Genomic DNA, 17,171 nt, shown 5'->3' with positions numbered 1-17,171 from the left:
CATTCAAAACACAAACCGTAAGATTCATGATTCCATTTCCATATATAGAGGATTCTGTGTTTGGAGTATTAAAAAATCGGCATTTGAGCTATTTACGTGACTTCATCTTAGCTTATACATATATAAACTTTATGAAACAAGAATGCTGTTGTACGTATATTACAAATGGTCTTGACATAGGGCAGAATGAAGCTCCTCCACATTGAAAAAGGTTTAGTTTGTATTGATCCCTTGTTTTTACTATCTCCTTTATATACTGTTCTCGTCATTCACCTTATCGGTTTCTTTTTCTTCCTCATCTTCAGTCTTGATCTTTTTTGACTCATTAATGTTTTCTGTAGTGTCGTCTTCATCATTTTTCAGCTCTCCTACCTCATCAATAGGTCGCTTGTTGGATTTCGTCTGCTCTTCTATTGCCTCTCCTCTTTTAACAGGTTCTCCCTCTTTCTTTTTTTCTGTATCCTCTTCCGATTGAACATTTCTGTTCGATGAATCCTTTTGGGCAGGATTGTTGCTAGTAAGTTCTTCATCATTTGTATCAGTTGACAAAGTGGAAGATGAAGATATTAGACCCCTTGAGGCGGGAATGTTGAAGCTGGGTTCCAAATGAGTTGGTGGATCTGTCTTGTTAGCCAACGACTCCCTTTTGTCATTATCATTTTGTAAGTGCTTATTTGGGGATGGCGAGGTAAAAGGGTTAAATCCACCTGATGAAGACTTAGAATTTAGCTTTAAGAGTTTTTCACCGGAAAGTAACGGATTGAATGGTGAATTTGAATTCTCTTCGATTTTCCTAGGTAATCCTAGTAATGGATTTTGTACATTGTTAACAGATTTCGGAGGACTCTCGGCACTTTGTTTTGTTTCTGACAATTGAGATTCCATCTTGGCAAGTTTTCTTTCCAAAAGGGTAGTTTTCATCATTGCTTGTTGCTTTCCTTCGTCGAAGGATTTCTTCTTTATGGCTTGCAGTTCATTGTTGAACTCCTCCCTCAACCTGCTTTCGATTTCTGCTCGTAATTTGTCCCTTTCATCATCTGAGATATGACTTGAGTGTGGTACATCTTTGAGTTCTTCTTGTAATTTTTTGTTATACTCGTTTTCCAATTCCTTTTGTTTCTCTTGAACCTTAGCTTCTAGCTGTTTTCGAAGCACCACGTCTATTTCTCCAGATTGTTCCATTGATTTTATTCTCTCCTCAACCTTTTCTTCAAACTCTTTTTCCAATTCCTCCTTCTTTCGTTCGATTATCTTATTAATTTTCTCCTCAGTGGGTAATCTGATTCGCTTTTTGAGGGCTTCCTCAGCTTCGCGAATCTTTTGAGATACTTCCTGTTCGTGCTCAGATTCCCATTTTTTTTTAATCTCCTCCATATTGATATTGGAAGGTTGATTTAGCCTTTCTTGGGCCTCGAGTATTTTTTCATTAACTTCTTGGGTTTTTTCTTTGATGAATTTGATTTTATCTTCTTCAAAAGACTTTTTCATAGACTCAACTATGTTAGATAAGTCATTTTGTTCATTTGCAGATGTAGCTTGTAACTGTTGCTGGATTTGCCTTTGTTTTTCAATTTCTTCTTTTAATGTTGTAATCTCTTCATTTAAGCCGTTTATCGTAGATTCGTAAGAAGTCGTACTTTCTTCTAACTTGGCTTGAAGCTCTCTTGAAGCCTTTTCTGCGTCTTCTTGTAATTTTCTTATTGCTTCTAACTGGTTGTTACCTTGTGCTACTTTTGCATTTTGTAACTCTTCGATTCTCGCGTTTGCCTCACTCAAGGAATTTTCCAACACGTTCTTTGCATCCCTTAGACTATTTACTTGTTCAGTCAATGAGTCCTGTGAGAGTTTTGATGTTTTTAATCTCTCTTGCGCTTGTCTTCTCAGCCTGTTAAATTTTTCCTCGGCTTCCGCTCCTTGACGCTCCTTATTTTCTAGTTCCTCCTTCAAATTTTCTATCTCGCTTTCTAGCTTCTCATAATCGCTTGAGCTCAATTGTTCATGTTTCTCCAATATGTCTTGTGAGCGCTTTTTCCAACGATGAACCTCTTCTTTAGCTAATTTGAGCTCTTGCTCTTTTTCTTGCATAGAATATTTCAAGGCTGTCAATTCGGACTCGATAGGCGCAACATTTTGCTTCAATTTATCTAATTCAGATTGCAGTTCCTTCTTCTTGTTATTGTTGTTTTCCAGCTCATTCCGCAATGTTATGTTACTTTCTCTTAATAGATTTAATTGATTTAATTTCTCCATAATGTCGTCATGCTGTTGAATAATGGAAGAATGATTTTCCTTTTCAACTCTTGAATTATCTAGCTTAGTACGAGCATCTTGTAATTCAACATCCATCAAAGAAATTTTTTGTCTCAACATTTTTGCATCTCTTTCAGCCACCGTCACTTTTGTATCAAGAATATCCCTTTCGCGACGTAGTGTAATTAAAATATTATTCAAACCAGGTCCGTTTGTCGAATTATTGACTTCTTTGTCCGCAGCTGTGTAGATTTGTATTTGATCATACAATAGTTTATTTTGGGAGGATAAATCCTCAATACGAGAATTCGATAAATCTAGCTGTTCTAATAAAGATTCCTTCTGGGAGGACCAACTCTTTTCGTTTTCTTTCAGAGCATTCTCCAGTTGATCACGCGATAAGTTCAGGGTCTTAACTTGACCTTTGTACGTATGTAATTGCTCTCTTAATTCACTAATCGTCTTAGAAACATCTGCATGTTTCTGTAGTTCTTGTTCATAGTTGTTTTGCGCAGTATTAGCATATATAGTTTGTTGATCAAGGTCGTTTTGGATTTTTGATAACTTCGATTCATATTCGGACTTAACAGCTTCGACTTCTTTATTATTGTTCTGTAAAATTGATATCCTTTTCTTAAAGTCAGCTTTTTCTTTTTCCATCCCTTTTTTCTGCAAATCTAGCTCATTATTCAAATTAAACATTTGCTCTTTTAGAAGCGAAATCTTATCCTCCAAACTAGTTTTTTCATCAGTTAGGTTTTTAATCTGGTTAGTAAAGTCCTTGAAAGATTCATCCAATTTAGAATTCGTTTGCTGCAAAGACTGAGAGGTAGTCTCGTAGAGATCCTTGTATTCTTTGATTTGTGAATAAGCATCAGTTAAGTTAATCTTGGATTTTTCCAACTCCTTGCGTAGGGAATCATCGTTAATTGTTTCATCCATAACATTATAAGTATGTAAACGAATCTTGTCCTCCTCGATTTCCTTTTCTAGTGATTTGACTTTATATTGTAATTTCTCAATGTCAGTTTGCTTACTATCTACAGAAGTTATTACTGATTCATAATCTTTCTTCAAAGCTTCGATTTTATTTTGGTACCATTCTATATTTGAATTGTTGTCTTCTTCCAGCTGTTTGATATGATGGTCTTTTTGAGAAGTTTCCTTTTTAAGTTCGCTGAGAGCATCTTCAAGTTCATCTATTTTCTTTTGACATGATTTCCTAGTCTCTTCCAATAGATCTTCACGCTCCTTTTGTAAAGTTTGTAATTGAGTTACCATGATGCGTAAACTGTCCTTTTCAGGGGAGAGTTTATTCAGTTCTTGTTTCAAGTTCTTTTCTAAATGAACTCTTAATTTCTGTTCTTCTTTCAGGTTCAATAATTCTGTTTCAACAATGCTTAACTTAGATTTACAGGAAACGTATTCATTAAGTGTCTCGTGTGTTTTGGAATCTTGTTTTAAAATAGTATTCTGTAAATAATCAAACCTTTTGCGCAGTTGGTCGTTCTCAGCTTTAGTTAGATCTAACGTATTCGAAAGTAGTTTAAATCGTTCCTCTGCCAATATTCTCGATGATTTTTCCTTTCCAAGCTTAATGGATATGTCGCTCTTGCTGTCATACAGGTCCTGTATCTCCTTGTTTAAAAGTGACATATTTTCAGTAGACTCCCTAGTAATTTGCGAGATACGAGTTTGCAAGTCTTGTACTTGAGATTCGAGGTCTCTCTTAGTTTCGGTTAACTGTTTTATAGTTACATTGCTGTATGACGCATCTTCGTTGGGAACAGAAGTTTTCAATTCTTCAAGCTCTTTCTGTAGTTCCTCAATTCTTGATTCTAGATCCATTTTTTCACTCTTTAAAGTTATTATAGCCTCTTTAGCCTCATTTACTGTTTCACTTTCGATTTTCTGAAGACTTTGTTTAGATTTCTTTTCTTTCGATTCCAACTTATCGGCTAAGTTTCTTACTACTTTCAAAAGTTCTGCATTTTTTTCTTGTAATTGAATAATGTTTTTGAATTCAACTAGTCTTTCAGTTACGACTTTTTGAGAGTCAGATTCTGTGATAGTACTATCGTCTTCCTGCATAATGTTTTGAATAAATTGAATTTCTTCCTTACGTAAGGGTCCCTTCGAGTCATTAGAAACAGAATTGGTAATTAAAAGGTATTGTATTTGACGGCATAGATCGAGACGTTGTTTAGTTAAAGTTTGAAGATCATTTTCACATTCCACTAGCTTTTGGTTTTTGGCATTTAATTCCTTAACCTTTGCATTCTTCTCGTTCGATGTATGCTCTAGTAACAATGCAGCGTTATTCAATTCGTTTTCCAACATGTCAGTTCTTTCTTTGAAAGAGTTTATAATGGGCACTTTATGTTCCAACTCTACGATGAATGTTTCAATTTGATTTTGAAGATGTTCCTTGGTACGCCTTTCTTTAATTAATTGTTTCTTCAGGAATATAAAATCAGAACTAGATTTTGCAGATAAATTTTCATTATCTTCATCTGCTTCGTCAGTTATAGAGGATAAACGTAGACATTCTTTTTCGCATTGTGCTAATTTTTCTTTCGTTAACTGCAATTCCTTAAGTAAGTCTTCATTTTCGGGAGTTTGTTTTTTTGAATCATCTGCTATTACCTTTGCAGTGTTCAACTCTCTTATACTGTTCAATTCTTCTTTTACAGCGTTCAATTGTGATTCTAAAAGGTCCACTAAACGTTGCTTTAGGGACATTTCTGCAGAAAATTCTTGCTTTTCGGAATTTAGGGAGTCGGATAGACCCTTGATTTCCAGTAGTTTTTCTTGTAAAGATTTTGACAATTCGTTATTTTTTTGCTTCAAAACATCATTATTCGTTCTTTCCATTTGAAAATCATTCCTTAAACGATTTAATTCATTCCTGATATCTAGAATTACTTTGTCGGTTTTTTGTCTGTAGGAGAGATACTGTTCATTTTTTGAACGTAGCTCCTTTTCTAGCCAATCATTATTTGACTGCAATAAAGTCAATTCTTGTGTTTTTCTTTCCAGTTCAGTTCTAGAATTCAGGTCATTAGTAATATAGCCCTGTTGTTTTGTTTCTAAATCCATTATTGTAGAGCGTAGTTTCTTACATTCACTATTGGAGCGATTATTCTCAACCCTGACCAATTCTATTTCTTTTAGTCTTTCATCCAGTATTTTCAGGGTTCGCTGTTGATTACTCTGGGTTTCCTTTTTCTCCTCAGTTAAATCATCGAGCTTCCTTTTCACAAACTCTAGCTCACTTGATAATTTCATCTTTTCATTTTCTACAGATTCGAACTTAACAAAAGTATCATTCCTCTCTTTTCGGATTTTATCATTTTCTCTTATAACGTTTTCCATTTCTGTCTTCAAACCATCAATTTTCTTTAAAGAACTAGCCTTCAATTCATCGAATGAGACGGTAACCTTTAGATTCTCCGATTTAAGTTCATTAAACTGTAAAAGTTTATCGTTAAGGTGTTTTACCACATCACCGTCAAATGATTTAACCTGCTCTAAAGAGCAACCGAAAAAAGACGCAATGGCGTTCAATCTTTCGTCTGAATTTTCACCATTTTGTATGCTTTCCATTGGAGTATCATGATCCGACATTATCCTAAAACGTGGCGTTACTGACTATTTGTGTAGCTTCGGCGAGTATCAGTTAAGTCCTAGTCAGCACAAGAGATGGAAAAATAGACAGGCAGCAATATATCTATCAGTAAATATTGTAAATGGAGCGTATCTCTCCGGCGCCGTAAGACTCAATGGACCACTTTTATTGATATCTCTGTCTGTATTCAATTTGCCTTCCAGTTTTCTTTTCCCATATACTCTTGTTGTCATGTCAAGAGGAATGAAAGGAAACAAAGATGGGAAGAGCGCGTTACCCCGCGCGTCGATCATCATATTATAAAGAAGACTTAAGTTATTATTTTTGTCAGTAATATTCACCCTGATATAATGTTAGTAAGAAGTAAATTTTATTATTCCATATAGAATCTATGGAAGGTTGACCCATCCCTCAATTTTTTCTTGAGAGTAGAAAAGCTTTCTGCGATATGTGGAGAGATATAAAAAATGCTGGTTCAGTTCAAATAGAGAGAGAAATTTTTAAATTCTTGCATAGGGATACTTGAATTCATTGCTTGAGATATTAACGCGTTAGGTTGTGTTCTTCAATGATGGGCAATGCAATTTGGCGTTAAGCGCCTGAGCAATAAGGTAACAGCGAAATTTATGACATATTATTTCGAACCTTTTACAAACTAGTAGATTTAGTGATTTATTACCTATTGGCATTCATTTGTGTTCTATATGTGGATGAGGATAGCCGCCTTTCTTCTCATCGGAGGCCATATCATCTTTCGACAATCCTTTTTAAATACTATTTCCATCCGTGCCTCTAATAGATTTGTGTAGTTGTCTGGGTGCAATCTTTCCATTTTTGCTGAACTTTTTTTTTTTTTTCATGTTTTTCAGATTCTGAAGTACCGCAATAGGATATGGCGGATAATCCGCCATATGATCCGCCTCATACTAGCCATTACCCATCTATCCCAGGCATTATGGGTATGCAACTCATAATCTCAAATACACAAATAAGAGCAACCTTATATATCACTTTTTCCCGTTCAGCAAGAGGTAAAGCCACCAAAGGTTCAAAATGCAAATGTATGTTACGGCGAATACAGAATACTATGTTCGAAATAATATGAGGATTATACGATAGCAAAAAAGCCATAAACGAAAGACATAAATGGAAAATGATTGACAAGCTCACAATTTATTAAACAAGTAGCAATTGAGAAAAACTATTACCTGCGGCAAGCTTCTGAGTTTACATTAAATCTGTAGAGCAAATTGAAAATGTCGCATATGTGCTGAAGGGTTTGTTTGTTCCATCTTATTTTGCATAACATAGTTATATTTACTTGGTCGCATAAAAAATATTTTTTACTAACGTGAAGTTTCTTTCTTTATGATGTACGCACGCACGTCTGTGCTTACTCCATAAATGAACTTATTCCAATTTTGTACAGCTTCGTTAAGACTTTGACTGGTAAGACCATCACTTTGGAAGTTGAATCTTCTGACACCATTGACAATGTCAAGTCCAAGATCCAAGACAAGGAAGGTATCCCACCTGACCAACAAAGATTGATCTTTGCTGGTAAGCAATTGGAAGACGGTAGAACTCTATCTGACTACAACATCCAAAAGGAATCCACTTTACATTTGGTCTTGAGATTAAGAGGTGGTATCATTGAACCATCTTTGAAAGCCTTGGCTTCCAAATACAACTGTGACAAATCTGTTTGTCGTAAATGTTACGCCAGATTACCACCAAGAGCTACCAACTGTAGAAAGAGAAAGTGTGGTCACACCAACCAATTGCGTCCAAAGAAGAAGTTGAAATAATCGATTTATTACGATCTCCACAAATCCAAAGTTTGTATACATCACGATTTTTTTACTACATATATATTTCCTTTTCTATTCTATTTGTAAATGGGAGGAAATCTTAATATGGACCTCTCTTCACAAATTGTTCTATAATACAATATATATCAAGATATAATAACAAGTCATTTGAGATAATGGTATGCAAATACGCGAAATAAGAGTAAACGGATACAGTGAGCCTGAAGAGGACAAGCTGCTTCCATGTTGTAGTGTTTAGATATATGAGCTTAAAATTTAGATTTACTGAATATTATACAATAGTAATTATACATAAAGAAATTCCATTTTATCTGTTCGATAGCAATGGAAGAGGAGAGAGTTCTGTGAAACAAATAACAGCAGCACAGAAAACTCCCGTCAACGTAATATGGTTAAAAAAAAAAAAAAAAAAAAGACAGTAAGTTAATTAAACGCACTAATATTTGGTGGTGGATCTTAGACTTTCCATTGGTTCTAATATTTCAATATCGTTAGCTTTAGGTGCGGAAATTGGATTGAGATCAAATTCGTCTTCTTCTTCGTAGTCCATAGCGTTCATTTCTTCCTCTGTATCATTATACTTCCTGAAGCACAACCAGAACAAACAACCAGAAATAAAGCAGGCAACAGCCAAACCAGTGAATAACCATGTAAATTTAGGATCAACGGTCACTGGGGACAATGCACAACCGATTGCAGAACCAAAGGCGTTAGTCAATAAGAAAATGGACATAATAAACGATTTCATGGAAGCTGGGGCTTTGGAATAAGCGTATTCCAACCCAGTGATAGAGGCAAAGATCTCTGAAAAAGAAATCAAGACATATGCGGGTATTTGCCAGCAAACGTGGACATGATTTGGGGTGTTGTGACCCAGAGGTTCATTATACCATGGACCAGCCTTGTAAACGAAACTTTGTAGAACAGCAGCCCATGTCATGGCAAAAGATCCAAACATGAAACCGAAGAAAATTTTTGTAATTGGTTTTAGTGGAGTGTATCTTCTAATGAAAGGATATACGAATTTTTCAAAAATTGGGATGAAAATGATCAACGCAATGGAATCGAATGCTTGTAAGAAATCGTTGGGAATTCCATGTAATTCCATCATACTGGCCTGAGTGATGAAACTGGAAATCATGGTACCGTATTGGGTCCAATAAATTGGGTAGAATATAAAGACTTTACAAGCCGCCAAAGCTCTCTTAATTTCATCAACAAATTTGTCATTCCATGGATAGTTCTTTTCTGGATGAACAGAAGGTTTAGCAGCGTTGAAGTCGAACTTATTCTTAGTTAAAATCCAACAAACTTTAAAACTTTTAGCGATGACTTTATCTCCGATTGGTCTTTGAATGTATTGCTTTTTACCAAAAATCAAAGTGACAACAGCGATCCAAAAGAAGCAGAAGGGCAATAGATAGGCCGCCCAGAACCCCTTATGATATTCCAATTCAGTAGTGGCCATTAATGATAGAGAACCGACATTGATCATGAAATAGAAGAACATAAAAACGTTTTGTAAAGTAATATTTGAATCGACAATGACTCTTTCGCCCGATTTTAAAACTTTGATGGAGGGTTTCCGCTTAGGAAGCTGGTCGGCAATCAACACGGAAAGGTTAGCTTTAATCATACCAGTGGCAATACCGATCAGAATAATGGCAGCAATGAACCCACCAATAGCACTGTCTCTGTTACCAACGGAGGGAATCGAAGTGATAAATAGAATGAAAATACCGGCAATGTAAATAGCGGTACCGCAACAAATTGTATTATATTTACCCCAGAAGGTGTCCGCAACGTAACCACCGAAAACTGGTGTAACGTAACACCAAAACTGGAAAAAATACGACAACCCAGTGGCACCCTGACTGTTCAAGCTCAGAACACCCTTTGGGGAGTCATTAGGTCCATATTCCATGTAGTTTTGGAATGGTGCGGAAAGCCCGTAGTAGGAGAATCTCTCGGAAAGCTCTACAATAGCAATTAACCAACACCTCATAGGAATTTTACCACCAACGTGCCTTAAAGTCTGCATTTCTTCTTCAGTGGGGCCTTCGAAGTCTTCGTCCTCCGGAGAAGGGGACAAGTTGTAGCGTTCCGTGGAGTTGGCGACGTCGTCGCTAACATACGAATCCTTCAGCGTTACAGCCTGGGTCTTCTCCTCTTCGATGACCGGGAAGTCGCCTTGCTTTTCGTCCTGAGCATCATCTGAGCCTTGGCTGGGATGGTTGAGCATTATAAGAGTTTATTAGTGATCTAATTCAAAAGAAGAAAAAAAAAAATAATTGATAATATTTTATATTGTTTGCAGTGGAGCAGCACTGTGGTATACCTTCTTTTTCAAGTAAGCAAGTAAAAATAAAGTAGGAATAATGCGTAATAAGCCAACCCTAAAATAGACACAAACGGAAAGGATATAGAAGATATGTACATCACTTATATATTTTACAAACCTAAAAATTGTACAGAACAATAAAATGAAATGTAGAATGATATGAGTTGTGGTGATTGGAGAGAGTAAAAGAAAGGATGATAGATGCAAGAAGTAAGGCCAATCAAAGAGCAAGTCACTCTACACAGCTATCATATGAGGGGAGTGATCGCCGTACAGATAAGAAACCCAACTTTTTTCAAGACGCCACCGCTTGTGTAATCGCCATTATATCGAGGAAAGCCCTGCGAACGTGAAGTGAAAAGGACGGTTGTCCTTTTTCCTGTTCTTCGAGGATCCTGAACAGGATGTCAGTAGGGCGGGCCTTTTCTTTTTATTGTGCAGGTACGCATGTTTCTTTGACACAAAATAGTCTGGATTCGCCAGCCAGTGGCACTTTTGATGCCATTTCCACCACAGAAAACGTCTGAGTATTCAGCCATGGGAGGGGAGTGTTGAAAGGGGAGAAGCAGCCCACTTCTCTGTCTTGACACAAACCGCAGATTGCGTCACGGTTCTGCGGACGCCGTTAGCCCATTGGTGTCAAGTTATTGCGGGATTTTTTGGTGCCGTACGCCGGAGCCGACGGAGGTAAGTCAGTTCGCCGCTGCCTTCGGCGCCGTTATCTTATCTCGCCAGAAAACTCTTAGCTTTTCCGGGAAAAAAAATGAACAATACTGATTGCGTTACCCCAAGCTTATCCCACGTAGTTTTGTGTCTCTTTCTTGGGCTCTTGGCGGCCGTACGCATATAGTATACTAATGCGGTAACGGCTACCTCCTACGTCTGTATCAAAAAAGTTCGCTCTGGTCCTATCAATATTTTCTCCCACACGAGGATTCTGTGGTTTTGCAGCCACATCTACAGGATGTTGACTTTTTGTTTGTTTACGTAGTTTGTTTCAACGCTTTCGAAGATGTGGCGCTGGTGCAAGTCATCTAAGTTGGTTACTGATAACAAATTGTGACAAGGATGTAGTGGATGCGTAGGAGACCAAAATGACATCTGACACAAAAAAAAGTAGATAACGAAAACAGGACAAAGGTGTCATTTTGTTTTGCCAAGGAGAATTATAATCTTAGTGTGAAGATACTTTCATTAGACACATAAATTTACGTTCGACACACTTTTTTCTTACTCCTCCCCTTATCAAGGATACCTGGTTGATTCTACGTCGTCCTCTTCACTTTGGTTAATTCACCTTTGCCCTTCACCTTGTGGTGTGCGGGTGTTGCAGTCATTAATGTTCTTTATCGCGAGAGGGGGTCTACATAATCTTGTTTTTTCACTCCAATAAGGCAGTTATAGTGAATTTGTTTTATTACAGAAGGTGTACCCTTCGTTCGAGTTATTTTACTCTTGTTTTGTAGTTTGTACATCTCTTTATGTCTGGATCAAAACGATAATTCGAAGCTTATTGCAATTTAGTTCTCTTACCCATTTCTTTACAACGGGCCGAGAAAAAGTGGAGTTGGTCCGAGGAAGCTTTGAACGGGAAGAGGAAAAAACCTTCCCATCGCTCGAGCATACAATTTTTTTTTTTTCAATGCAGGCTGAAAAAAAAAAATTCACTTGATGATTGAACTCATCGCACTTTTATACAAAGCAAGAAAGAAACCCAAGTCGCAGTACACTAAGAATACATAGCAATGGCTTCCAAGAAAATTAAAGTTGACGAAGTGCCAAAATTAAGTGTTAAGGAGAAGGAGATTGAAGAGAAATCTTCTTCTTCTTCTTCCTCCTCCTCCTCCTCCTCCTCCTCCTCTTCTTCTTCATCTTCCTCGTCCAGTTCTAGCGGCGAATCTTCAAGCAGCAGCAGCAGCAGCAGCAGCAGCAGCAGCAGTGACAGCAGTGACAGCAGTGACTCTGAATCTAGCTCATCATCATCTTCTTCTTCTAGCTCAAGCTCAAGTTCCAGTGACTCTGAATCTTCTAGTGAATCCGACTCTAGCTCCAGTGGATCTTCTTCTTCCTCTAGCTCTAGTTCTGACGAATCTTCTTCGGAATCCGAATCAGAAGATGAAACCAAGAAAAGAGCAAGAGAATCAGACAACGAAGATGCTAAGGAGACTAAAAAGGCTAAAACTGAACCAGAAAGCTCTTCCTCATCGGAGTCAAGCTCTAGCGGGTCATCGTCATCTTCAGAATCAGAATCAGGTTCGGAATCTGATTCTGACTCAAGTTCTAGCTCAAGTAGTTCTTCTGATTCCGAATCAGATTCTGAATCAGATTCTCAATCAAGTTCTAGCTCCAGCTCTAGCGACTCTTCGTCTGACTCCGACTCCAGCTCCAGCGACTCTTCATCTGACTCCGACTCTAGCTCCAGCTCTAGCAGCTCTTCCTCGGATTCAGATTCGGATTCCGACTCAAGCTCGGACTCAGACTCTTCAGGCTCGTCCGATTCTTCAAGCTCGTCTGATTCAAGTTCCGACGAATCTACATCTTCTGATTCCTCCGATTCGGATTCCGACTCAGACTCTGGTTCTAGCTCTGAATTGGAAACAAAAGAAGCAACTGCAGACGAATCCAAGGCCGAAGAAACGCCTGCCTCATCTAACGAATCAACTCCATCTGCTTCCAGTTCATCAAGCGCCAATAAATTGAACATTCCTGCTGGAACCGACGAGATCAAAGAGGGCCAAAGAAAGCATTTTTCCAGAGTAGATAGATCGAAGATTAATTTCGAAGCTTGGGAGTTGACAGACAACACCTACAAAGGCGCGGCTGGAACATGGGGTGAAAAGGCAAATGAAAAATTAGGTAGAGTAAGAGGTAAAGATTTCACGAAGAACAAAAATAAAATGAAGAGAGGTTCTTACAGAGGTGGATCCATTACATTAGAAAGTGGTTCATACAAATTCCAAGATTAAAAGAATAGGAAACATAAAACAAAACTCGTTGTCTGGAGTAATCTCCTTTTAAGTTGTAGAGTAAACAAATTGTAATTATAGCAACGATAGAAAAATAATAGTAATAAAGACAATAATAATAGTAACAAAAATGGTAACAGTAATATTTTGTATTGTTTTCCTTTGAAAAAAGAAAAAATAAATAACCTGGTATATAGGTAATCGCGTCACTAAATAATTAAGCATTCAATAAAAGTTTTTTTTAATTATTTTTTTTTTTATGTTTTTGGCTCCTAGAGGTGAATATTTTCTTTTTCTTTCTTCGCAGCTATATACTAAATATTAGTGATATAAACAGCAAGAACTATAAACCTAAAAGTAGCCAAAGCCATGTATATATGCGAAACCCGAATCATTAGTTCAGTCCGATGAGGACATCTTCAATAATGTATCGATAGCAACAACTTCTTGTAAAGAATTCTCCTGTGTACTTTGCGTTCTTCTATGAGATGACCAACGTAACGGCGAAACGTTAACGTTGTCTACCCTATTGCTTTTGGCATGTTTGGACGAAATTGCCTTCAAGAACGCTGCATGAGCGGATGAATCTTCCAGAGAACTCAGAAACTTTTTGGATTCATCTAACGAGTGACAGCGCCTATGCTTAGCGGCAAATTTATTACTATAAGAGCCCTTTCGTATCTTTTCCGTCGGAGGTGGAGGAATCAAAGCTACTTGCTCATGTTCCTTTGATAGCTTAACCATTGCGCAGTTGAGTCTTGATTTTAGCGTGCGTGAAAACTCCCGTACGGAATCGTCATTCTCTTCCTCGATAACCGCTGTGGGAGAAACCAATGGGGGCGTGGGGGATGGAAACATTTCTGCATTCTTAGACCTGGGTGTTGTAGGTGTTATTGGTCCTGGAAAATGAAATTGTACGTTGTATTGATATGTGGGATCCTCATTGCCATCGGGCGAAGGGGCAGATGTAGGAGAATCTTGCGCTTCACTTATTGAAGTTTTGAAATATTTCCTTGCCGGCGTCGCCAGAAGGCTGTTAGATTCAGTATCCAGGTTGGGAGAGATCAATTCGTTTATCGTTAAGACTCTCGATTTGGGAGTCTCATTTACCGTTTCCCAATTAGGTGTCTTAAGAAACATTATATTCGTCTATTATTTATCCGTTTGTGCTCAGGTTCTTCTTCCATCCTCTTGAAAATACAATAAAATAACGAAACATTTCATTGCTTAGCCTTTCCTTAAATAAATTTCCTTATTCTCTATTCTTAGGCTCCTGTTCCCTTTTTAGCTTTTAGCCTTTAATGCACCGGTACGAGAATGTCCAAAAATAGAAATTCGCTACAATTAAATGACGCGTAAAAAAACAGTTAGAGGTAGTTGTTGAGAAGAAGACAACGTAGTGAATATGAGTGAATGATGTCTTTATAACTAACTAACTAATGACGACTAATGTTGTTGATACCATAGATAGGCAGATGCCTTTTTCCTGCGCTATACAATTTATAAATGAACAAGGCTGGCTAATAATATAAAAAATCAAAATCTTATTAAGAATGTTATGAAACATGTGTGCTAGGAAAGACAAATGGGTAGTGATGCTAGTTGAAGTTGATGAGCCTCGTTCTCCTTTTAGAGAGAGTATTGTTCTTATCATTGCTTGATGTAGCATTGTCGATACCTTCCTTCAAGAGAGCTTCCATGTCGTGATTACCGCACAATGGAATTTCCCCATTGAATATATAATAATCATTAGTAATGGCAGTCTTGCATAAGAAACAGTTTAGACAATCCACGTGGAATCGTTCCACCTTATCATTTTCCAGACATTCACCCTCTATGAAATTTGAACAAACCTTACAAATACTGTGATTCTCCTCGTGATAGTGCTTTTGACAATATGGTTCATCGCCTAGAATATAACAGGGAACATGTTTATTGAATTTGATACCACATTCAATGCATTTAAAACATTCACGATGCCATTGACCCGACAGTTCGTTTTCCTTTTTGGAAAACATTCTTTTCCCTGTGACTTCCAAGCCGCATGCTCTGCAAGGTCCCTCCCCAGGCGGATATTTAAACTCAATGGGCTCCGTTTCTTTATAATCTGCATCAGAGCTGTATCTCGTAGTGCCGCCGTTAGGTAATACATGAGAGTCATTAGATTTGGAATTATCAATTTCTTCTCTCAGATCTGTTATGTTGCGCTTATGCTGCAGTTGTAGTGCTTCAATTGTGGGAAGTTTCGTTCTGAAAGTTTCTTGCGAACCCATCCCTTCATTATTGGAGTATTCTACGTTCGACTGTTTAAACTTGTAAAAAATGGGTGTGCCACCATTAGTTGTAGATTCAGATGGCGCGTCTTCATCGACATCGCCTTTATCTACCAGAATAGTTTGTCTGGATAAGTTCGTATTGCTGTTTTGCACAATTGATGTTTGCTGCGTTACGGGTATATCCATGCTGGGATACCCAGATAAATATGCGCTTGACTTTTTGAATCTAGAAGCCTTTCTGTCCACTGCGTTGAGGCAATTGCCGTTCATATCGAGCTTTGCATTTCTAGATAGGGAAACATCGTCTAATTGAGCAATCAATTGTTCGACTTGGAGGTTCGTAGCAGTGTATGGTGTTTCCACGTTTTCTGAAGAAGTTATTGAAAGACGTTTCTCATTTAACCCATCAAGACTTAAATCTTCAACTTTTGTTGACGATGATGACACACCAGGTGATTTCTGTTCCTTTGAAGATTCCAGGCCAGAAAAGTTATCATCAGGATATATTTTAGAGTCTAGTGCGTTCATGGTTAAAGATGGTGTATTACTTTCCCTCGTAACATTAATTTCCGGAATTTTAGGTTCTGTATTCTTTTCCTCTTGTTTTGCTTCTGGAAAATCATCTTGAAGTGGTTCATTTTCAAGATTCATCTGTAGTTTAGGATCTGGTTCAAAATTTAGGCTTTCAATATCATTCTCATCCTCCTGCTGTCCTTCACTTTCATATTCGATTGAACTTTCCTCTTTTTGCTGTTCTTTTCCGAGTTTTTGGTCGAGCACACCTCTGTTATCGGTTTGGTTCATAGAATTTACAACGCTTGCAGTGTCATTTTGAGTCAGCATCATGAAACTTCTTTCAATAGGGCTCAAATCTTGTTCCCTTTCAGTATTACCAGCATCTTCTTGTTCGAAGTTGAAGGGGAAGTTATCTGCGGCTTGGAATTCCTTGTTAGCAGGTGATTTACATGTATGCCTAGAGGCAGCATATTGTTCCGCCTGACGGTCTAAGTCGCGTTCAAAACGGAAGGGATCCTCTTGCGAAGCACGCTCGCTGGGCCTGGAAATAGAACGAGATATGTCACTGGGTCTCGAAGACGTAAAATTGCTATTCTTTGGAGGAGTTACACTCCGCCTCTCGCTATTCTCCAATACGGGAGGCGGATAAATGTCAGACTCGCCCTTTACAGATGAATAAGCACTCTTTGAAGACGCCGTATACGCACTCTTCATCGTGACCGGAACAGATGGGGCGGCAGATACATTTCTTTGACGGGTTATTGGCGGCGACTTCACGGAAGCTTGTAAACTTCCAGTGGAAGCATTCCTCTGACTACTGAACGGATTACGCGGCTTAGTGTCAAACCCTGCTCTTTCTAGAGCAGTTTTGTAGCGGACCTTCGGATTTATTTTAGGGAAGGGGGACCCGTAGATTGAGTTATACATTGACTTGAGCGTTTCTTTTGCTAAATTTATTCTTGTTTTTCCCCTTACGTTATTCACTATAAGCTTTGAAGAAGCTTGAAAAAAATTCGGCTATAATATCCTATTCTAGCTGTATAAATTAAATATTCAACACAGCAGAAATATATTTTAAGGCTACCTCTTAAATTTGCAACACTCCAGCTTTTCTATTATTATTATTTACTTATTTTTTCATGTTTCCTATTATTCATGGAATTGAAAAAGGACGCGAATTGAAAATTTCGAAAGAAATAGGGCTAGGCGCTTCAAAAAGTCATTAGGTTTACTTACCAATATTAGTAGGTTAAATATTAGAAAAAAGGAAAAAAGATCTTAAGGGGTTTAAAAAAAGTAGGGTAAACTAGGGCTGACATATTACCCCTCTTATACGATAATTGCGACTATGAAACGCTAAAC

General features: G+C 37.7%; 6 protein-coding genes across 6 annotated transcripts, besides 1 other annotated feature; 2 read left to right on the top strand and 4 right to left on the bottom strand.

Moving 5' to 3' along the window:
- Positions 1-249: 249 nt before the first annotated feature.
- MLP1 (Mlp1p) lies at positions 250-5,877 on the bottom strand (the record flags this gene model as incomplete). The annotated part of the gene is made up of 1 exon (NM_001179885.1): positions 250-5,877. The coding sequence occupies one exon, from the start codon at positions 5,875-5,877 to the stop codon at positions 250-252; it is 5,628 nt and encodes a 1,875-aa protein (NP_013021.1).
- Positions 5,878-6,931: 1,054 nt separating this feature from the next.
- Positions 6,932-7,686, top strand: RPL40B (ubiquitin-60S ribosomal protein eL40 RPL40B fusion protein; the record flags this gene model as incomplete). Its single annotated transcript, NM_001179884.3, has 2 exons — positions 6,932-6,939; positions 7,308-7,686. The coding sequence occupies 2 exons, from the start codon at positions 6,932-6,934 to the stop codon at positions 7,684-7,686; spliced, it is 387 nt and encodes a 128-aa protein (NP_013020.3).
- A 460-nt stretch (positions 7,687-8,146) lies between these two features.
- PTR2 (Ptr2p) lies at positions 8,147-9,952 on the bottom strand (the record flags this gene model as incomplete). Its single annotated transcript, NM_001179883.1, has 1 exon — positions 8,147-9,952. The coding sequence occupies one exon, from the start codon at positions 9,950-9,952 to the stop codon at positions 8,147-8,149; it is 1,806 nt and encodes a 601-aa protein (NP_013019.1).
- A 1,844-nt stretch (positions 9,953-11,796) lies between these two features.
- Positions 11,797-13,017, top strand: SRP40 (Srp40p; the record flags this gene model as incomplete). The annotated part of the gene is made up of 1 exon (NM_001179882.3): positions 11,797-13,017. The coding sequence occupies one exon, from the start codon at positions 11,797-11,799 to the stop codon at positions 13,015-13,017; it is 1,221 nt and encodes a 406-aa protein (NP_013018.3).
- Positions 13,018-13,218: 201 nt separating this feature from the next.
- Positions 13,219-13,304: an origin of replication (ARS1120; Autonomously Replicating Sequence).
- Positions 13,305-13,416: 112 nt separating this feature from the next.
- On the bottom strand, positions 13,417-14,157 carry SRL3 (DNA-binding protein SRL3; the record flags this gene model as incomplete). The annotated part of the gene is made up of 1 exon (NM_001179881.1): positions 13,417-14,157. The coding sequence occupies one exon, from the start codon at positions 14,155-14,157 to the stop codon at positions 13,417-13,419; it is 741 nt and encodes a 246-aa protein (NP_013017.2).
- A 458-nt stretch (positions 14,158-14,615) lies between these two features.
- Positions 14,616-16,736, bottom strand: PXL1 (Pxl1p; the record flags this gene model as incomplete). The annotated part of the gene is made up of 1 exon (NM_001179880.4): positions 14,616-16,736. One exon carries the CDS (start codon positions 16,734-16,736, stop codon positions 14,616-14,618), a length of 2,121 nt encoding a protein of 706 aa, NP_013016.4.
- Positions 16,737-17,171: the final 435 nt, after the last annotated feature.

This window comes from Saccharomyces cerevisiae, chromosome XI, assembly GCF_000146045.2.
Source record: "Saccharomyces cerevisiae S288C chromosome XI, complete sequence".
NCBI lineage: Eukaryota > Fungi > Ascomycota > Saccharomycetes > Saccharomycetales > Saccharomycetaceae > Saccharomyces > Saccharomyces cerevisiae.
This window is presented reverse-complemented; position numbering and strand designations above follow the sequence as displayed.